Source organism: Sitophilus oryzae, unplaced genomic scaffold (genome assembly GCF_002938485.1).
Source record: "Sitophilus oryzae breed Bouriz unplaced genomic scaffold, Soryzae_2.0 scaffold_1492_pilon_pilon, whole genome shotgun sequence".
Taxonomy (NCBI): Eukaryota; Metazoa; Arthropoda; class Insecta; order Coleoptera; family Curculionidae; genus Sitophilus; species Sitophilus oryzae.
The window spans coordinates 512,399-534,903 of NW_022146161.1; the positions used below are offsets into that span (position 1 = coordinate 512,399).

The following is a 22,505-nucleotide window of genomic DNA, read 5'->3' on the forward strand; positions in this document are numbered from 1 at the left end:
TTTCTTTTGCGCAGTAGCGTTAAAAATAAGGGAAATAAGTATGTAAATTTGACCGAGCTGTAAAAACCGTTTTAGCATTTTTATGCACTTTAAATATTAACTTATGGCAAAACGGATTAGAGTTAAAATTGATGAAATGCAGGCGGAATGCATCGAGTTTTTCAATTATCTAGGATGGGAAGTAATATTAAACTGGCTTTTAAGGAAATTTAAGAATTGCAGAATTCGCTCGTCGGTTATACAAACTTATTTTATACACATTTTCTAAATTACGTTACGTAAAATAGTTAAGAGAGCTTTGTTTTTAAGCTCCATGATTTTATACAGGTTGTCCCAGGCTGAACGCGTATTAAAAGTTTCTGGAGAACTACAATAGCTAGATCGGGAATTTTTTGCACATCATTGTTTCACAATGAGATCTATCGATTAAAAATATTTTCAATATGACAGCACTTCCGGTAAATACCGGAAGTTGACAGCAACTTTCTTATTTTAAATAAGTGCCTCTATTTTTATTACATACTTAAATTCTCTGTAAAGTTACAATTTATATCTAATGGTGCGTCCAGACCTGAAGAGACGAGTGCGAGACGAGCGCGAGACATTCCAAATTTGCGGTGTTTTTCAAAGGGTGGGGGGGTCGCGCAAGAGCCTCGCGACCGTCTCGCGAGACAACCCACGGAGCCCCGTTGCTATCCGTCCCCTGTCGGTTTTTCGACGGCCGATCAAAGAAAGCTCGCGGCCAAGTCTGGACGTCTTTTTGGTAGGCTCGCTCGACTGCGAGATATTAGCTATGATATTAGTGCATATTGAAATGGAGACTTGGACGGAAAAAGATCAGCTGAAATTCATCGATTTATATAAAGCAAAACCAATATAAAAAATCCAAAAGATAAAGAATATTAAAAAAAACAATAAACACGATGCGTGGGTAGATATTTCACAATCGATGAATACAACCTTGGGAAGAATATAAAAGAGAATTATTAAAAAGTGTTTAAGAATTATTAAAAAAATAGAAAAACTGTAGAGAAAGTTAAGATACACATTTTAAAATTATTATAGAGTATACAGGTTGGTTCAAAATAGTGTTACGGATATATCATGTGTCGGATATAACATATCTACTTTTTATTTTATTTTTAGATTCTGCGTAACATTTTATAACTTTTTTATGTATAATGCCAGGTATAATGTTATATATGTACCTAAAACGGTATACTCTTAAAATTTTAGTTTTTATATTTTAATTTGATTAAATAAAAAATATTAGATTTCAGTGTCGTAAAAAATTGTCAGTCATGCCATTGTTTCTGAAATTGGAGTTCTAAAATTTGTTAAGGATAGTTTTATAGGGACGAAGAAAAAGATATAGGTAAAGACACTTGAGTTACATGCTACAGTGTGTTCAACATATATTTATGAATTTCGACTCTTTAAAATTAAATAATCTCAAATTTTTGAAATGGATATTATTATATTATTATATATTTTTTCGTATGTGTTTTATATTTTTTTTTAATAGAATTTACAAATTATTTATTTAAGAAGGGTAATGAATAAAATACGACAAACCAAATATGATGTTAAAGATACAAAAATTTATTACTTATGCGTTATTATTTGCTGCAGGTTTTTGATCGGACATGCTTACACAAACCGGTCACCTTTCACTATGATCCAACTCGCTTGTCTCGCGGCCGGCTTGCGTCAAAAAATGGATAGAAAATGTCTTGCTCTCGTCTCGCACTCGTCTTGCTCTTGCCTCGCTCTTGTCTAGCTCCTGTCTCGCGCTCGTCTCGCAATCGACTCCTCAGGTCTGGACGCATCATAACATTAACCGTTTTTGAGAAAAAAAAAAATTAAAATGTTTGGACAAAAAGCTGCCTTTCTATAGCCTGAAAATAATTTCTGTAGCCTATAAATCAAATTTAGTGATTGCCACAGCCACTGTACCATAAAGAGAAGATATGTGGGTATCTATTTCAAAAATTAATTGTTCAAATATCATATAATAATGGCGGTAGCTGCCATGGAATTGAACGATTAAAAATTCTCAAAAATATATTTTTTTTCAAATGGAAACTCACTTTTCAATTCGATACTTTTTACCTAAAATAAATTGTTTTTAAGCTATTTAATATTTAGTTTTAAAGCGTATATGTTTCTTGATGTAGTAAATATAATAAATAAAGTAAAATAATTCTTTCTTTGTATTAATTTCTTTTTCCGAAGTTTACCTTGAATATTTGGTAAAACATTCCATCAAAATCGGGCAAAGATACACACGGATATCATTAATGCATGCCAACATTATTATCAAAGTTAAATACAAATAAACGCTCAATACATATTACCGAACCCAAACAATACACAATACTAATGGAAACAAACACGCAAGAATAATTAATAACTCCCCTTCAAGTCGCCAAGTTGTACAATATCAATATTGATATTCAGAAATCAGTTTACATTTAAAATATACAATGTCTGAGATAGTTTTCTCTTTAAGTAAATAAGTTCGGAAAACGTCGGAATTTCGAAACGTCGGAATACTAGTAAAGATTATCCTAAATTCTAATTAAATTGTATTATTAACAGCAGACCAAAGACCAAGAATAAGTTAACCTTACACAAAATCGTAAACAAAGGAAACAAAAAATAAATACTAACAAAATCAAACACATATACAGGGTGGCGCACCTCATTCGCCTCGGTTGATTATACGAAAACGGAAAGATGTAGAAACAAAATATTTTATGGGTATATGTGGGGAGGCAATGTGCACAATTTAAAATTATTTTGAAATATACAGGGTGTCTCAGAACGTTATATTTTTTCTTATGGAACACCCGGTATTTTATTTCATTTTTGGATTCTTGGGCCCAAAAAAGGGCATTTATTAGAAGGGTTAAATATGTTTAAAATCATTGGTTTTTGAGATATTTAAAGATATTTAAATATGCATGGTACAAGAGAATTGATTATCAACACCCTGTACATTACTTTTCAGAATTAATTCCTGTGCTGAGTTTAAAGGTAGAGAAATAAACTTTACTGAAAAATGTTATTGTTTCCTTAAATTTATACAGGGGTACCAAAAATTAGTGATCTATTTTACGGATTTATTTTATTACAGTTGAGGGTTGGAACTTTGGTGTTACTCAGCAAAATAAAAACACTAAATCACCACAATACACCAAAGCACTTTTACTTTTACACTGGACGCGCGTTTCGCTAACCATGTTAGCATCATCAACTGATGATTATGAACAGTGTAAAAGTAAAAGTGTTTTGGTGTATTGTGGTGATTTAGTGTTTTTATTTTGCGGATTTATTTTACATAAAAACTTTGTTATTTCAAATGCAACACCCTGTATTTTTTTAAATAAATTGAAGCAGATTCAAATGCTCTTTCAAACTATATTAGGGTTTCCTATACCTATTTATCTAAGATTTTAAATAAAAAGCGATTTTTAAATAGAATGGCAATCAAGATGGTTGGTATCGCCATGGCAAATTTCTAGTGACAGTTAGTAACTATTTTCAAAATCGACATTAGTGTATGGACATTATTATTTAAACAGTTTACTAAAATTTACCCACAATATTTTAATAAGTAAGTATTCTTTATTTTATGAAGAAAAATAAACCCATATGTATCTGCTGGTGAAACGAATGGATATGTTACTAGTGATTTAGTTTTGTGAGGAAAATTATTTTTTGGTCTCAAGAGCTAATGCTCAAAGATATCCAAATAGGAATCTTCCTGATAAGCTTTCCTTTGAAAAATTACTTGTCCTATTTCCTATTTCGCAGAATTGGTATTATTGTAGTTTATTAAAAAACCTATTAGGCAGAAACCTGTCGTTGGAAGTGGAGAAATTGAATTTGCCGTAATTGGCTCTTTTATAAAAAATTCATATATCTACAAATTATCGTAAAATTAAACAAAAAACTACTTCTTCATTTTTCTTGATAGAATAATAAATACATATTAATAAATAATATTTATTAAACTATTGTAGGTCAATTAAATAAAAGTAAACTAGTATAGATTTAAATAAAATCTATAAACTAATGTCGATTTTGAAAATAGTTACTAACTGTCACTAGAAAATTGCCATGGCGATACCAGCCATCTTGATTGCCATTTTATTTAAAAATCGCTTTTTATTTAAAATCTGAGACAGATAGGTATAGGAAACCCTAATATAGTTTGAAAGAGCATTTGAATCTGCTTCGATTTATTTAAAACAATACAGGGTGTTGCTTTTGAAATAACAAAGTTTTTATGTAAAATAAATCCTTTAAATAGATCACCAATTTTTGGTACCCCTGTATAATTTAAGGAAGCAATAATATTTTTCGGTAAAGTTTATTTCTTTGCCTTTAAACTCAGCACAAGAATTAATTCTGAAAAGTAATGTATGGGGTGTTAATAATCCATTCTTTTGTAGCATGCATATTTAAATATCTTTAAATATCTCGAAAACCAAAGATTTTAAGCATGTTTAACCTCTATAATAAATGGCTTTTTTTGGGTCCAAGAATCCAGAAATGAAATAAAATACCGAGCGTTCCATAAAAAAAAATAAAACTTTGGTATGGATCTTAGTTCTGAGGCACCCTGTATATTTCAAAATAATTTTAAATTGTGCACATTGCCTCCCCACATATACACTACTAAATATTTTGTTTCTACATCTTTCCGTTTTTGTATAATCAACCGAGGGGAATGAGGTGCGCCACCCTGTAGATATAAAAATGAACATATTTCTTTATCTGCCAGTTGTACAATATCAATATTGAAATTTAGAACTCCCCATTTCAGTGCCGCCGGACATCTTGGACTACCCCACCAGCGCGGACATGGTGATCGACGAGAATTCTGACGTCAGTCTGAGATGCGCCGCCACTGGGTCGCCAGAACCCACCATCACGTGGAAGAGAGAAGATGGTGAACTGATAAAGTTACCCAACGACACAGAAGGTAAAGACATTTTTCTAAAAGAAATATTTTATAATATAAAAGTAAAGTACCGTATGATCGAAAAAAATGTTGATTTAGCAATAATGGATGATATTCTCTATATAATTTCACATACAGGGTTCTTGATGTGTATGGGAACGGTCGATTATTAGGTAAAATATACAAGGTTATTCTTTTCTTAGTTACAACTATTTAAATAAAAAAGTATTTATTCTATAAAAGGTATTTGGTGGTAACGAAACTAATGTAAAAGTCAAAATATATCAAAAGTACCACTAAAAAAGTCAGTATGCAAAAAAATGTGTCTCATATCAAGACCCATATAAAGTGTAAAATTGAGACATGCTTGACAGTTAACATAGACAATACAAAATATCTATGTATAGACGCACAAGAAGGAAATTTGAACTTGGACAACGGTCAATAAATTATTCAGTGTAAGAATATGAATACTTGGGAATTACTTTGATAACACCGGAACTGATGGCAGAGAAATAGAGAAAAGGATTATCAACGCAAAAAAAATAATCGGATGTCTAAATCCAATCTTATGGAGCAATCAATAACAAAGCGAAGAAAATTTAATATATACCGGGTGCGTCTCAAAAGTGGCTCACCCCTATAACTTTTTTAATTTTTCAGATAAAAAAACGAGATTTTATACGTTAGTATATGACATAAATTAGATTTTGGTCACTTCCTGTTTCACCGGAAATGACTACAACTTTTGATTTTTAAATGGCATCCTCGGTATTTTTTTACTTTATTCGATAAAAAATCACATTCTGAATAGAATCATATCATATGTCAACTTTTGACATTCTTGCTTAATAAAAGATCGTATTTTAAAATTCAATCTAGAGTGCCATGGCTATGTTAAAGACAGTAATTCTTAATCAAGGAGCCTTGGAAAAATATATTTTATCGTCTAATGTTTTTAATATCATGTCCCGGCCAGTTAGAAAATGCTCAAATCGTATTTTTAATCATATCTCAATTTTTTCAAATGAAACGAGGGTGATTCGTTAGCACATTTGGGAAAAGCATTTTTTTACGAATAATTTGATACCACACAGTTAATTTCTATCGAATAAAGTAAAAAATACCGAGGGTGTCATTTAAAAATTAAAAGTTAACCGAACCAAACCATGATAAAGAGCAACCATCTATATGGAGCAAAAATATGGAGAATAACTGAGAAGATCAATGGGAATTTCGAGACAACAACGAATATTACAGTTGAGGGTTGGAACCTTTGGTGTTACACAGCAAAATAAAAACACTAAGTCACCACAATACACCAAAACACTTTTACTTTTACACTGGACGCGCGTTTCGCTAACCATGTTAGCATCATCAGCAGATGATTATAAACTAAAGTACAATCTACAAGTTGAGCGTTTATATACTCGCCCAGTTATCGTAAGTTTAGTACTAAGATTAAGTTATTAGGAGCAGATATTTGGTTTCTTAAATCATGCAAAGCCAATTCAGTTTATCCTAGTTTTATTAAAGTTGATATTCCGCCACTAGAGTAGTAGGAACAAAGAACTTGAAGGAATTGGACCGTTGACTCTGTTCATACTATCTTTACATTTAATAATTCTGATGCTTTCATATGCATCTAATTGCCTGTAATTTGAGACTTGTTTAATTAATTTTAAATTATTAAGATCTATACAATGTTCATTATCAACAATATGTTCGGCAACGCAAGATTTATCCGGTCTACCATATCTTATTTGAGCTAAATGTTCTTTAAATCTAGTTAATATTGATCTTCTAGTTTGCCCAACATATTTCTGATTACAATCTTTACAAGAAATTTCATAAATACCCGACCTTTCCAGTGGAGGTGTTTTATCTTTTGGATTACCTAATAATTGTTGTAATTTATTATTAGCACTATACACAAGTTTATAATTGACATTCTTAAAAATTCCTTTTAGACCACGGGCTAACTCTCTATCAAACGGTATCGAAAAATATTTAGACGTATCTTTCTCCACTTGAAAAGTCGAATTTTCAGAAATCATTAACCTATACCTACGTTTTCTAATTAATTTATCAACTAGTGAAGGAGAATATCCATTACATTCAGCTACATTCCTAATGTAATCTCTTTCTATTTCATATCTTTCGTTGGAAAGTGGGAAACTAAGTAATCTATGAACTAAGAAATTTAAACTAGCCATTTTATGTTCAACACTATGATGTGATTCATTAGGAATGTATATGCGTGTGGTCGTACTTTTTTCCTATAGATATCAAATTCCAGGCAATTATTAGTATTTCTAATAACTAATACATCTAGAAATGGTAATCTGTCGTTGTTCTCAATTTCATGCGTAAATTTAATGGAAGGAAAACGATTATTTAACTTAAAAATAAAATTATCTATGGTGTCTGAATGTGTGTCAAAAACAGCAAAAATATCATCCACATACCTAAACCATACTCTTGGAAAATACTCAAACTGATTCTTAGCCTCCACTTCAAACCTGCTCATGAATAAATTAGCCAAAAATGGAGACAATGGATTACCCATTGCTGTACCTTCTCGCTGTTCAAAAAAGTTGTTATTAAATTGAAAACAATTTTGTTTCATACATAACGATGTAAGCTCAATATATTCACTCACAGTTTTGTTGTCGAGACCATTTGCGTTCAGTAATTCCTTTAAGTAGCCTAAAGTATGTGGAACAACGAATAAAAACTTATACCATAAAACAACAAATGGGTATATATGGTACGATAACACAGGATATAGAGAGAAAGCAGCTGACCTGGTACGGACATATAGAGCGAATGCAGAATACAAGATGGTACAAGAAAATAATCAATTGGGAACCAAAGGGCAGAAGAAAACAGGAAAGACCGAAACTAGAATGTCAAAAAAGCGTACACAAAGCGATGAGTGAAAGAAACCTGTCAACAGAGGATTGTACGAATAGAACAGGCTGGAAATTGGGATCGAACAACGCAGAAAAAAACGTTTAAACCGGCTAATATACAGGGTGTCCCAGAAATAAGTACAAGTATTTTAAGGGAGGGTAGATCTCCATAAAAGAAACATATATTTTCTCTTTATCGTTTTTCAAACAAGTCCAAATTAACGGAGTTATTTTACTTTGAAAATATACAAAAAAAAATATTTTTTGCTAAAATTTTAAGAACCACTGGATCTTTTCTGGATTTTCTTTCTTGTAAATCTGATCTAATACCTATGTTGCCATATTATCAAGAAATTATGTTTTTTAACTAAAAACTATAAAAAAAATCCAAAACATTTCGAATTATCAAAAAAAAAATTTTTTGCGAAAAAAACCTCATAGGCGTGTTTCTGGGGTTGAACTGCATATACTACCAGTTAAAATACTTGCAATTATTTCTGGGAACCAACACTGAACTATTTATTATACTTATATTTTCTATATTTCTTCAGATGGGAGAAACACGATAAATCGCATTCCATTAAATTCTTCACAAAACTTTAATAAACCGTTTCATTTCCTCCTTACAATAGAAAGACGAACATTTACATCCATTGTACTCCCCACAGAGCGGCTGCATTACTACGAACCAAACATCGGCGAGACTGCCGTGCAAAAACTATCCAATCGTACAGTTGCAGACGCGTATTCACAGCGATATTGCCAATAGAACAAGCCCGCACATCAAAATTCCAATATTCTCTCTTCCCAGTCCTGAAACAGAGCGACGCTGCTTTGGTGTTTGTGTAAATATGATTCATGTTCCAAATAGAATTTTAAGTTTCTTGCTATTCAGCCGTTAATGGACTGCCGAACTTCCTATTTATATATAGTGGGACGAGATGAGTTTGAATGGGCTGCGGTTATGATTGATTCCCGAAATCAGTTGTGCTGGATTGAATTGGGATTGTTAATCGAAATATACCGGTGAATCAATAGAATTCTAGGTGTATTATATCGGACAGAAAATAATGTTTTTTTACGATTAGAACATACTACTTTTTAGTTTAATATGTTTTTTGTATATACAGAGTGTCCCAATATTCCGTGGACTTAGGGTGTACCAAAAAAATATTTTTTTTTCTTTTTAGTTACCGTGAAAATACCTATCAGGATGATGAAAAAAAAAATCTTGTAAAGTTTGAGTTTGAGCTTTCAATACTAATATTAAGAGGTGCCTCATATATTATATCCTCTATATACCGTATGATCGAAAAAAAATGGCATCCAGTTGGCTTGGAAATGACGATCGATGACATTTCCAATATAATCTATACTAATATATAAAATCCTTAAGTGACTGACATACTGATTAATCACGATCCTGCTTAAACTACTCAACGTAAGAAGCTCAATTTTATACAGGTTGATTCTAGGGTGTAGAGGTTCGATAAGAAGGGATTTTTCGAAATTCCAGTTCCAAGAGGGTGAAACCGCCCCTCAAATATTACAATATTTTTTATTTAAAAAACGGTCAAGTTTCCGAAAAAACGCTTAAACACGTATATTTTATTTTGTTTTTTACATATTTTAAGATTTTTTAAAAATGTATACAGGGTGTTTCGAAAAATCTGGTCATTGATTAATCACGATCCTGCTTAAAGCGCTTGACGTATAAAGCTGAGTTTTGAAAAACAGATTGACTTTAGGGTGTAGAGGTTCGATAAGAAGGAATTTTTCGAAAGTCGAATTCTAAGGGGGTGAAACTATCCCTCAAATATTAAAATATATTTTATTTAAAAACCGGTGAGTTTTTCGCAAAAACTCTTAAGCACGTATATTTTATTTTTGTTGTTTTACATATTTTAAGATTTTTTATAAATTTATACAGGGTGTTTCATAAAATATGACTTTAATAATCAATCACGATTCTGCTTAAACTGCTTGACGTTTAAAGCTGATTTTTGGCAAACGGATTGACTGTGGGGTGTAGAGGTTCGATAAGGAGGAGTTTCTCGAATCCCAAATTCCAAGAGGGTGAAAACGCCCCTCAAATGTTACAATATTTGTTATTTAAAAAACGGTTAGTCTTTTGGGAAAACGCTTGGACAAGCATAATTTATTTGTTTTTTTTACATATTTTGAAATTTTTTAAAAAATCATACAGGGTCTTCCAAAAAGTTGGGTAATTTCTTAACTACGATTCTGCTTAAACTGCTTGATGTAAAAAGCTTATTTTTCGCAAACGGATTTTTCGAAAGTCATATTCCAACGAGATGAAACTACCCCTCAAATATTACCAAGTTATATAATAATACAGCCATATTGTTTTTTTCTCCTGCTGACATAAATGTGAGAAAATTTTATCCAGTTTGTATGTTAATGGAAATTCTTTCTTTGCTTTATCATCACCATTACAAATGATTAATTCGACGCGAACGAAGTCGCTGGTACACGCTAGTTTTACATATAAAATTCAGCGATCTTCATTTCATACCCATCGCTGACGCCGTTTTTATTCGATCACGCGGCATTATATCCTTTTTAAGGCGAACTGGCAGTAAGGTTTTGGCAGGCACATGTTTTTTAATGAGATCATCCTTTATAATAGAAAATTCTTTGAAATTCTGTTTAAAGTAAATAGAAACATTCAGTTAGATAATGCTATCGTTTTCCGATAAACTTCTTTATTTTATTTACCCATCTTTATATTTTTCCGAGTATTTTCCTGCCTTTTTTCCCATAGACCCTTCCTAACCTAATCAAACTAAGGTATATATTTATTTCGACCCTAACTTAACTTAGATGGCTTCGTCAGGAAAAAAGAGAACATACCTTTTTATTTATTTATTTTTTGTAGGTCTTTCACTTTAATAAAGTAATACGAGAATATAAAGAAATTTTTATTTTGAAAGTCAAACATCTACATCATAACCTTTAATTTTCACATGTTTTAAGTTAGCACAAGCACTTTAAAGAAAATGTATGAAACTATGTGGAATAATTGCCGTAAATTTGCCGTGAAAACGAAAAATTTGCCGCTCTTCGCTAAGTATGTTAAATCGATGGTTGTGCTAAGTTAATATTAACTTTAACCTTAATATAAAAATGTATCTTGTAAAAATATTTTTAAATTGTAGCTCTAATAGTCCTTCAAAAAACCCAAAACTTACAATTTGTAAAAATCTAATCGTTTAGCTACAATACTCCGTGTCGTATGTGGTGAACAACCCTGCAGATGTCAGGTGTGTATATAAAATATAAATTTAAACAGAAAAATATAGAGAAACTGCCTTTACTTTACTACTTGTGCAATAAACAGTCTATTCCCGCATTAAAGCTAGAACAAAAACGACAGAAAACAAAGGAAAATAAGTGCTAGAGGTCTCCATTTCGATACCGCAATGAAACCTTTTAAATTGGGGGAATCCCCATATTGAAACACTTCTTTGCCGGCGGCCAAACGGGCGAATATGTTAATGGAAAGCCTCAGCCAAAGCCCTTGGAAATCAATTTTGCGGTAGAGTGTATACATGTGGGAACGGAACGAAGTACCTATTGGGGGCCGATATGCCCGATGAGCTTGTGAGTGTGTGATTAAATTTTGTTTCCGGATGTTTCGGGAACGTTTTAAGGCGATTGGATCGGGATCTAAAGGCTGGCAAATGGAAAGTTGGGGGGTGGATGGAGGGGAGTCGATATAGGGGGAGTGCAGATTTAAAAAGAGGAGAAGAGGTGGTTGGAGAAAATTTTTAAAGATAATTGGTAAAACTGTAATACTAAAAAATCCGTCCAAAATATTTTGTGAAAATTATTTTATAAAATCATCTTATAAAATTCATAATAAAAAAGTTACTATCTGTCATATATGGTATAAAATTCCTGATTTAATTGCTACACCTTGTAGTATAAAAACCCAGGGTCGTTTAACGAAGTTGAAGAGGTAATATTTTGGCCAACTGTATAACAAGCAATTTAAATGAAATAAAGGAACCTACGTTGTATTAAAAATATTTTTATTGTGACTTACCTCGGAGGCGCTCGACAGAAGAAATATTTGGGAAATTTGACAATAGATTATGTAAATCAAACGGTAAATTTGTAAATATGTTTTGTTAAATCAAATGAATGAAGTGGAATTCTCAAGTAAAAGGGTAAGGCAGAGAAAACCTTGATGATTACTATTACCACAGATTATACAGATTATAAACTTTGTTTTTTCTTTATTGTTTTTCGTGGTTCCAATTTTCGGAATCGGACACTAGTTAGATAACTAGTTTGCGCACATAGCACGCCCACTTATGGCGTCTAAAATTGTGCACAGCGCCTGACCGGCACAGTTTTTAGAGAGATATCGGAAAACCGAATAGCGTCATGCAGTATTTACGCGTACCTTATCATAGTTACGATATGTGCGAGTCAATTTTTAACGCAACAACACCAGCTAATAACGTTACCGCCTGACGTAATTTGCGGATCAATTACACCAAGCGCTATTTCGAAATAACGTTTAAAAATTGCTTAAATGGGCATGTACGGGTATTTGACAATCGGGGCCGGTCTGGCGAGATCTTTTATTTTAGGTTATATTTGAATTGTTTTGAATTATTACTTTAGTTTTATTAGGTAATTTGATATTTAAGTAGCTGGGATTAGTTTTAATTAAATAAATATGGCCCACAATATGGATTCCACTTTTTCCAATATTCTTCTTTCTTCTTCTTTCTCAGCCTGGTTCCATCCAGTGTTGGATATAGGCCTCTTCTAGGTTTTTCCATGCTTCGCGATGTCTAGCCAATCTTATCCATTGTCTTCCCGCCACTGCCCTGACGTCATCGACACATCTCTTTTTTGGTCGGTCCACACTTCTTGTTGTTCCCCTAGGTCTCCATAGGATTATTTTTTGGGGCCATCGGTCTAGATCCTGTCTTGCCACATGTCCTATCCATTGCCACTTCAGACTTGCCACTCTTTTAACGACATCTATTAATTTTGTTTTTTGACGTATGTGGGTATTCCGTATTTTTTCCCTAATGGTGACTCCCAACATGATTCTTTCCATGGCTCTTTGTGCTACTCGTAGTTGTTCTGCTGTTTTTCGAGTAACTGCCATAGTCTCTAAGCCATACGTAAGCACAGGTAGATCGGTCGATCGTAGAACCAATATTAAAGAACCTATAAAGAGGTTTTCAGCAGATGACGACTTAGCCCTTCTAAGAGAATTTGTTGCTTGTTGCCCTAAACCCACTGGCAGACGTTGAACAATAAAGCACTGGAAATAAGCACTTTAGCCCTTTAGTTTTAATATACCTAGTATACAAAACAATTTCAAAGTTTTAAATTCAAAGTTAGGTTAAGTTTAAATAGCGGACGCGACGCGAACAGAATTCTTTTCGATCCGATAACTATAAATGAAGAGAGTTAATACCACCTTACGTAAAAGAAATAACACCTGGCCTTATTAACGTCCATGCACGCTATTCGGTTTAGCGATATCTCTCTCTTACGCTGTTTATTGTTATTTTACGCCAGTTTATTTTTGCGCACAGGAAATTTTACTCGTTTGCACATCGTCATAAAAAACAATTTTCGTACCACGAATTAGGGACGAGATTGTTATCTGTATACTTATAGGATACCTAATCTGTGCTATTACAAACAATCCAACTATGATGTCCTGAACTTTAATAAAAAAATAAGTAATAACAGGGGTAATAAGGTTTACAGTTTAATACATTCAAAACATGCCACATTTATTACATTCAAAACTGAAGAGTTTTTGTTAGTTTAGCAGGTACCCACGGTAATGAGGTCTCTGGTTTCGAAGCTAAAAAAGGAAGTTGATAGATTTGGTGTAAATATGTTTAGACTCTGTACCCCTTTATTTTTGAAAGGCTCTTACTGCCAATTGATTTTAAATATGTTGTAATTTATATATATTCTTATATTGAGTAAAAGTTATTTTAAGTGGTGTAGTGCAAAATTTGAAGAAAAAATATATTTTGGAAAAATATTATACCGGGTGCGTTTCAAAAATGGCTCACCCCTATAACTTTGCTATTTTTTCAGATAAAAAACGAGATTTGGTATGTGACATAAATTAGGATTGATTGACGTATTCAATTGTTTATGGCCGCTTCCTGTTTCACCGGAAATGACTACAACTTTTGATTTTTAAATGATACCCTCTGTATTTTTTTACTTTATTCGATAGAGAATTACATTATGAATAGAATGACATATCATATGTCAACTTTTGACATTTTCGAATATGGTTTATTTGAAATCGCAACATGCGATTCATAATAACAATTTGACTTGAAATACCAAGTGTGTGGTACCAAATTATTCGTAAAAATACTTTTTCCAAATATGCCAATGAGCTACCCTCGATCCGTTTGAAAAAAATTGAGATATGATTAAAAATACGATTTGGGCGTCTTTTAACCGGCCCGGACAAGACACTAAAAATATTAGACGATCAAATCTATTTTTCCAAGGCTCCTTGATTAAAAATTAGCGTTTTACCAACACAGCCACGGCACTCTAAATTGAAATCTAATAAGTATACAATTTTGTTTTAAGCGAGAATGTCAAAAGTTGACATATGATATGTCATTGTATTCAGAGTGTCATTTTCTATCGAGCAAAGTAAAAAACACCGAGGTTGCCGTTTAAAAATCAAACGTTGTAGTCATTTCCGGTGAAACAGGAAGCGGCTGAAAATAATTGAATACGTCAATCAATCCTAATTTATGTCATATACTAACATACAAAATTTCGATTTTTTATCTGGAAAAATAAAAAAGTTATAGGGGTGAGCCACTTTTAAGATGCACCCGCTATGTATAGTAATAACAATGACAACTTTTTGTGAAAACAAAAATCTATTTAAATCAATCTCCATCTTACCCCATAATAGAGAACTAACGTACAATATCTTATTTTAAGTCCACAAAAGAGATTTTGTAATTTATCTCTTACAGCTCCATGTAGTGCAATAAACATTTCCGTCTGTTTCTTTTTTCCAGTGTCCAATATAACCGGAGAAACTCTCAATTTGACCAAAGTGAAACGGGAACATATGGGGACGTATCTCTGCATTGCGTCGAACGGCATCCCCCCATCAGTCAGCAAAAGGATATCTTTACTTATTCAATGTAAGTAAGTAAAATATACTGGGATAGTTTCAAATTTATTTCGATAGATTTAGGATGGCTATTTTAGAAACTAACCGGACCGTTAGGTGCCATTGATTTCGTACTTTTATTCGAATTCTTCTTAAAGGCACGAAATAATTTATATACAGAGTTTTTCAGGCAACTTGTTTACTATAATCTTTCCAACACATAGCCATCGTATGTCCAACTACAAAACCCTTGACAGTGATTGAGCTGTCTTTTAGCCATTTTAATTAAATAAACAGTTAATATTATTTTGCAAAGAAATTCATGTAACAAAAGTTGGCACAATTGGTTAAAATTTTAGTGGCAATTACTTAAAAATATTATAAAAAAAAAACTATATACGAAAAAAAAACAGGCAAATGTCAATATAGTAGATAGTACTAGATAGTACTAATAGTATATTAGGTAGACAGTCAACCTATGAATTTATCATTGTCAAATGTAATTTGTTGTGCTATTTACACTATTAAGTTAGGGTACTTACGGTTAGTGTCCTCAAAGTGCATTTTTATAATGGAATGAGGCAAAATCGTAATGAACAGCAACTACAATTTGACATTCACAAAATCATACTCTGAAAAAAAGAATCTCTCAGTCGAAATGAATATGACTTTGACCCAAAAGATTGGCGCTTTTCAATAGGGCCAACAACGACGTTTCTTTGCCCAAAGCATTAACTATCTTTTCATAAGCTTTAAAAAATTACTTTAGAGAATAGAAGAATCTATCTGTCCAAAGTATTTCACTCTTGACCCAAAATGAATATGCAAAGAAGTTCTTGCTACAAGAACAATAGTCTCTTTGATTCATGCAAAAATTCTTGATTGAAAAGGGACATTTCTTGATTAAAGAGACACTTTTCTTAAACCAATAGCGAATACTATCGACTCAACTAAAATTTATTTTGATCTAAGAGAACTCTATACATCATATACAGGCATATTACGAGGTATATTATTTTCTGATAAATTTAGGTTTTCCTGGTCTGTAGTAAGTAAAGTGATATTATTTTCCTCAATAGTAGTTATTTCTGCTTCTTCACTTCTTGGTATATTTTGGTGTTGTTAATCACTCTACAAATTACAAAAAAATGTTACATCACGATTAATCAAAGTAAAGCAAATAAATTATTAAAATTATAAGCTTTGGTCACATTTTGAATTTTTTAATACGACGACTTGAAATTCTAAAATTTTTGTAATTATTTGCATAAAAGAATTGACACTTATATTCTTATTCTATCTATAGTCACGCATGCATTATCTAAACAGGTGCATTAGGTAAATGTCTCTTACCTTCAAATATAGCAAATAAATGCTCTAATTTCCATTTTTTCAGAAACTCCTTTAAATAATCCATATATTCTAAAATTTGTCCATAAAAAATGACAAATGCATGTTAATAACGATCACTAATTTGTTATACGATATGCGTTTAAAAAGCAAATTATGCAAAATTCCAAGTGAAAAATTCCAACCAACAAAACCCGTGCGTACTATGATGTGCAACCTATGAAATCGGACTGCCGAATGATTGTATATGTATACCGTCCTTCGTCATCGTCTTTGCGTGTCATTATTTTTCATCAAAAGAGTATTTAGCTATTGGAAAAATGGCCATGTTTCTTGAATGAAGTACTCCCTAGCGTATTTTTCTTATTATCTTAAAACAAAGTAACTTGCACTTGGTTGAATGAAAATAGATTCAAGAGAAATTTTTGAATTTTTCAAGAGAACCAGTTTTCTTGTGTTAAGAGATTTTTTCTTCAGGCAACATATTTTCTTTTACGCTAAAATAAATTCTCTTGTCACTAATTTTTTTTTTCAAGAACGATGACGACTTTTGTTCAAGTCTATTTGTTTATCAGTGTAGGTTTGGGGTATGAGGTATGTAATGAATTGTTGTTATGGACGTCATCCGCTCATTTTTCTGTCGAAATTTTCCATAAATCGTATAATCGGGTGCGTCTGAAAATTAGCACACCTCTATAACTTTTTTATTTTTTCAGACAAAAAAACGAGATTTGTTATGTTAGTAAATAACATAAATTAGGATTGATAGACGTATTCAATTGATTTCGGTCACTTCCTGTTTCACCGGAAATGACTACAATTTTGATTTTTAAATGGCACCCTCGGTATTTTTTTTTACTTTATTCGATAGAAAATGACACTCTGAATGGAATGACATATGATACTCGTATCATATGTCAACTTTTGACATATTCGCTCAAAAACAAATTGTATTTTAAATTTTAATCTAGACGGCCATGGTTGCATTAAAAACACTAATTCTTAGCAAGGTGCCTTGGAAAATAGATTTGATCGTCTAATGTTTTAGTGTCTTGTCCTGACCGGTTAAAAGATGTCCAAATCGTATGGAACTTGTATAAAAGTCGTATTTCAAAAGGAACGAGGGTGGCTCATTAGTATATTTGGAAAAAGCATTTCTTTACGAACAATTTGATACCACACACTTGGTATTTCGAGTCAAATTGTCGTTATGAAGCGCATGTTAACTTAAATATATAATTAATAAACCATATGCGAAAAGGTCAAAAGTTGACCTATAATATGTCATTCTATTCTTATATGTCATTCTATTCTATATTCAGAGTGTCATTTTCTATCGAATAAAGTAAAACAATACCGAGGGTGACATTTACAAAGCAAAAGTTTTAGTCATTTCCGGCAAAACTGGAAGTGACCGAAAACAATTGAATATGTCAATCAATCCTAATTTATGTCATACACTAACATACCAAATATCATTCTTTTATCTGAGAAAATAAAAACGTTATAGGGGTGAGCAACTTTTGAGACGCACCCGGTATATAGGAAACTTATTTTAACTCCTCTTGTTCTAGGGAGGAAAAAGCTTTTCTAATCTGACCTTTTTTAGTTCTACTCTTAGACTCCTTTGACAAATTTGAGATTAAACCTGTGTTTTGTTTAACTATACTGTGATTTTTATTGCAGTTAGGAACTTGTATCGTCTCCACTTAATTATTTCACAGAAAAGAGATGAAGGTGAACCTCTTTTACTGTTGCACTTACGTTAGAGAGATACAAAATGATATAGTTGATTAAGTTTGGGGCTCAATATCAGTTTATGGACCGTATGTAGAATATCACAAAAAATAAAGACTAAATATTAACTAATTAGAACTTCACATTTTCAGCTTTTATTCAAGGAACTTGCTAATAACTTCATTTAATTAGAATTTATTTTTATAATAATCATAGAAGAAACAAAAAAAAACAGATAAATTTATATATTTGACACTTGTCAAAAGTCAAAGTAAATAAAGTAGCCGTGGCAATATTACGACATGTATCACAATCTCACATACATACAGCCGTTACTCGCTGACGAGTATTCGACACACATAAAGAAAATGGTCACGCAAGGCGTTTTCTTTCATGAGCTTTTCTGTGACTGAAAAGCCCGATACGTGATGTTATCTGCCTACCGCACTTCGGACATTCAAAAATCTCATTGCTTTGTTGCCTCTCTACTTTTTGGTTGCCGCTGTTAACTGAGTTTACAACCCTTCTCCATTGAGTTCTATTGTGAGCTGCTTTTTCCCACTCATTCTGCATGTTAATTCCCTTTAAATTTTCGTGGAAAATGTCCTTGTATCTTTTCAGTTGTCCACCCGGCCTCCTCTTACCGTCCACAAGCTCACCGTAAAGCAGAGATTTTGGTATGCGGTTTTCTTGCATTCTGCATACGTGACCAGCCCATCTTAAGCGGGATTTTGTGACCATGACTTCAATACTCTCGCAGTTAGATTTTTCAAGGACCGATACGTTTGAGACATGATGGAACCACCGGACTCTTAAGAGTTGTCTAAGGTGTCTCTGTTGCAACTTGTTCAATGCGTTCATGTGTCGGCGGTAAGGCACCCAGGTTTCGCTCCCATATATCATGGTGGGGATTATAATTGCTCGGTATACTGCAAGTTTTGTTTTTGTACTCAAGTCATGATTGTAGAAAACCCTGTCTTTTAATTTCCAGAATGCTCTTGAGGCGCTACTAATCCTGTGCTGAATTTCAGAGTCAATATTGGCCTTTTCCGAAATCAAACTGCCAAGGTAATTGAATTCCGCCACATATTCGAATAGTTCTTCTCCGATTTTTATAGCATTGTTGTGATCTTCCGGGGGAGTGCACATGATTTTAGTTTTGCCGATGTTCAGCTTAAGGCCCAAAGCCTCGTATGCCCAGGTATATGTGTTCAACATTTCTTGTAATTGTTGTACCGTGTTTGCAACTAGAGCGCAGTCGTCAGCGTATTGAAGTTCTGTGATAAATTTTGTACGTGTTTTTGCCCTGAGTCTTTTTATGTTGAACAGACCGCCGTCATATCTGTATCTAATGCCTAATCCTCTCTCCTGCAGTTTGTTGTCCACTATAATGGAGAGCGCTGCCATGAATATGTTGAATAGGAGAGGCGCTAAGACACATCCCTGCCTAACTCCTGTATTTGTTAGGAATGGGTCGCTCAGTGATCCATGATGTGACACTCTTGACTTGTTGTTGTTATGGAGGTTTTTACACACTGTAAGAAATTTGTTGGGTACACCGAACTTTTCCATAATTGCCCAAAGCGCATCTCTGTTCACAGAGTCGAAGGCTTTTGTTAGATCGATGAATGCAACATAAAGTTTAGACTGCTGCTCTTTTACTTTTTCCTGTAGTTGACGGATGGAAAATATGGAATCGACGGTGCCGCGGTTGGTACGAAAACCCGTTTGCGATTCTGGAAGAATTTTTTCTATATGTGGGTGCAGGCGGTTTGACATTATTTTTGCAAGAATTTTTCCGCCGATAGCCAATAGCGAAATTCCCCGGTAATTCCCCGGTAATCTCACATAGGTACTTAATTTTCCATAAAAAATGACAGCGATCTTCATATCCAAGCCACCTCTGACGCCATTTATTTTCGAAAATATGGTACTTCTGGTAACATAAAAAAATAATACCAGATGTAGCTAATTATGATTTTATTTGAAATAGCATTGTACTGATACAAAAATGTTGACTTGTGAATATTTTATATAGCGTTTATTTAATTTTAGGTATCGCTAGTATACCAAACAATTGTCGCTGTGGTAATCCCACTCAGCTCTCTATGGCTATGACGTCAAACAAAGAAAAATAAATGAAAAGCCGCTACAATCCGTATGTTTGTAAAGGACTTTGTTTGGGGAGCACAAAAAAGGGTTGGTTTGGATTAGAAATGTACGGTTTGTGTTATAGATGCGGGCTTTTAATCATTTTTTTTTGTAAAAAACTCTCTAAAATAAGCTGTCTAAATCAGACGTGTATTTTTAGAGAAGCACTTTAAATAAAACATTACTGCTAAACACAAAAATACGAATATATGTCATTAAGTGTCAAATTCAACGAGTAATCATGGTTTCTGAGAAGCCAGATAAACAAAGCAACGGCCATGTTAAGATGTCTGATGCAAATAGTGTGGATAAACCCCTTCATGCGAACAGACAGCAAAATTAAAATGTATAAGACCTGCATAAGACCAATAATGACATATGGCATAGAAATCCGAGAGGAAATAAACAAGACCAAAAGCATGTTAAGAGTTGCTGAAATGAAGAACCTAAGAACCATAATGGGGAAGACTAGAAAAGACAGAATTAGAAACACAAATATCAGACAACAATGTGGAATACAGGACGTAGTGAGATGGGGTAGGCAAAGAAAAAGACAATGGTTCGCACACGTAAAGCTCATGGAAGAAAACAGGCTATCACGCATAGCTCTTGAAGGGCGACCCTGTGACAAAAACTTTTCTTTTATTGAAAATTTTAGTCAAAACATTGCGAACGGCTACTCTTATATCGGAGGCGGTGGGAGCACGCTTTTGCTTCTGCACTTGACTAAAAATATGATACCCCACTATACTTTACACTGCATACCAAAGGGCGCCACTTATTTCAAAAATATGCTGGCACTTTATAAAGGATAGTACAAACTGAAATAAGAAAATTTGTACAAGTGTATTAATTGAATGGAAACTAAAATTAGTATAGCTATTAAATATTTTGAGAAACTGGATCAACCAATGAAACAATCCAAATACCCAAAAAAATAAGATTTATTTATTGATAGAAATTATTCGGTACCTATTCGGCACAGCAGTTATATACATTAATATACAAGAATTATATTTAAGAAACTCTATCTTAAAACTTGTTTAAAATCAAATTATGTATGTCTTTTCAAATATTATTCAAACAATTATAATATAAAAATAATACTTTTAGAGACGGTCTTGGTTACATTGAATAATAGATATTTAAATTTGACTTGACTTATTACGAAGATTCATGAACCTTTTTGTTTATATATATATATAGTTAAGGGGAAAAAGATTAAAATCTGTACCCAAGATTGCCCTTACAGGTTAAAAATCGTAATGTTATAAAAGGTTAACATAAATAGATGTTAAATCTGAATAATCAATGAATATAACATGGTTATTTTAATAATCAAATACAAGTGAAATTTAAGCAATGCTGAAGGCAAATACATAAAGTATTAAAAAAAATATAAAATGTAACAGAACGTTAAATTTTATAAATTAAGGGTTAAAGTAATGCTGAAGGCAAGTACTTAACCAGTTAAATGTAAAATGTTAAGAATAGTTAATTTCTTAACACACTAATGATTATTTAAAATCAAATTAATAAAATTTAGGATTACTATAAAATATATACTGGCCTTGTTTATCAAATTATACTAAAAAAAGGATATTCTTAATAATACAAAAACATCACAGCATCCAACTTTACCTCAGAGGGGTGCAGGGCTGAAATCTCACCGAACTGGCAGCTACTGATTAGTTCGGTGACTGAAGACTCATACGAAAAACTTGTAGAAAAACTTGGCGAAAAAACTTCTAGAAACAAGTGTAGAAAAACTTGCAGAAAAACGTCTAGAAAAATGTCTAGAAATACTTGAAAAATCCAAAGAAAAACGTTGAGAAAAACCTGAAAAGAAATGCACGGTATAAGTTAACCTTATATTTAAAAAAAAAACTTGAAAACTTTACGAAGGTATTAATTCACCTCATTGTGAAGGCACACAATCAATAATTTAACACTTCTTCTCAAATAAGGGCTGGACACTTCTCATCAAAAAAACTAGAATCTAAAAGAAAGGCATGTGAAGGTTTTTTATAACGAATGGAATGTCAAAGAAAATCTTACTAAAACTATAGATCCATTAAAATCTCAACAATCTAAAGCTATATGGGACCTTCAACCATCTATAGGATAACAAAATCACAATATTTTTACCATATTGTGAAAAATACCAGCCAAATAAAATTTTCTCAAAAATGGCACTGTGACCTCGACAACG

The 22,505-nt window shown here is 32.7% G+C and overlaps 1 protein-coding gene across 1 annotated transcript in view; it reads left to right on the top strand.

Annotated features, from left to right (window-relative positions):
- Positions 1-22,505, top strand: part of LOC115877436 (neurotrimin-like) — a 211,076-nt gene that overhangs the window by 128,587 nt on the left and 59,984 nt on the right. Inside the window, exons 4-5 of the mRNA XM_030893590.1 lie at positions 4,835-4,993; positions 14,958-15,086. Of these exons, the coding sequence (XP_030749450.1) occupies positions 4,835-4,993; positions 14,958-15,086 (288 nt within the window). The remainder of the gene's footprint in view (positions 1-4,834; positions 4,994-14,957; positions 15,087-22,505) is intronic.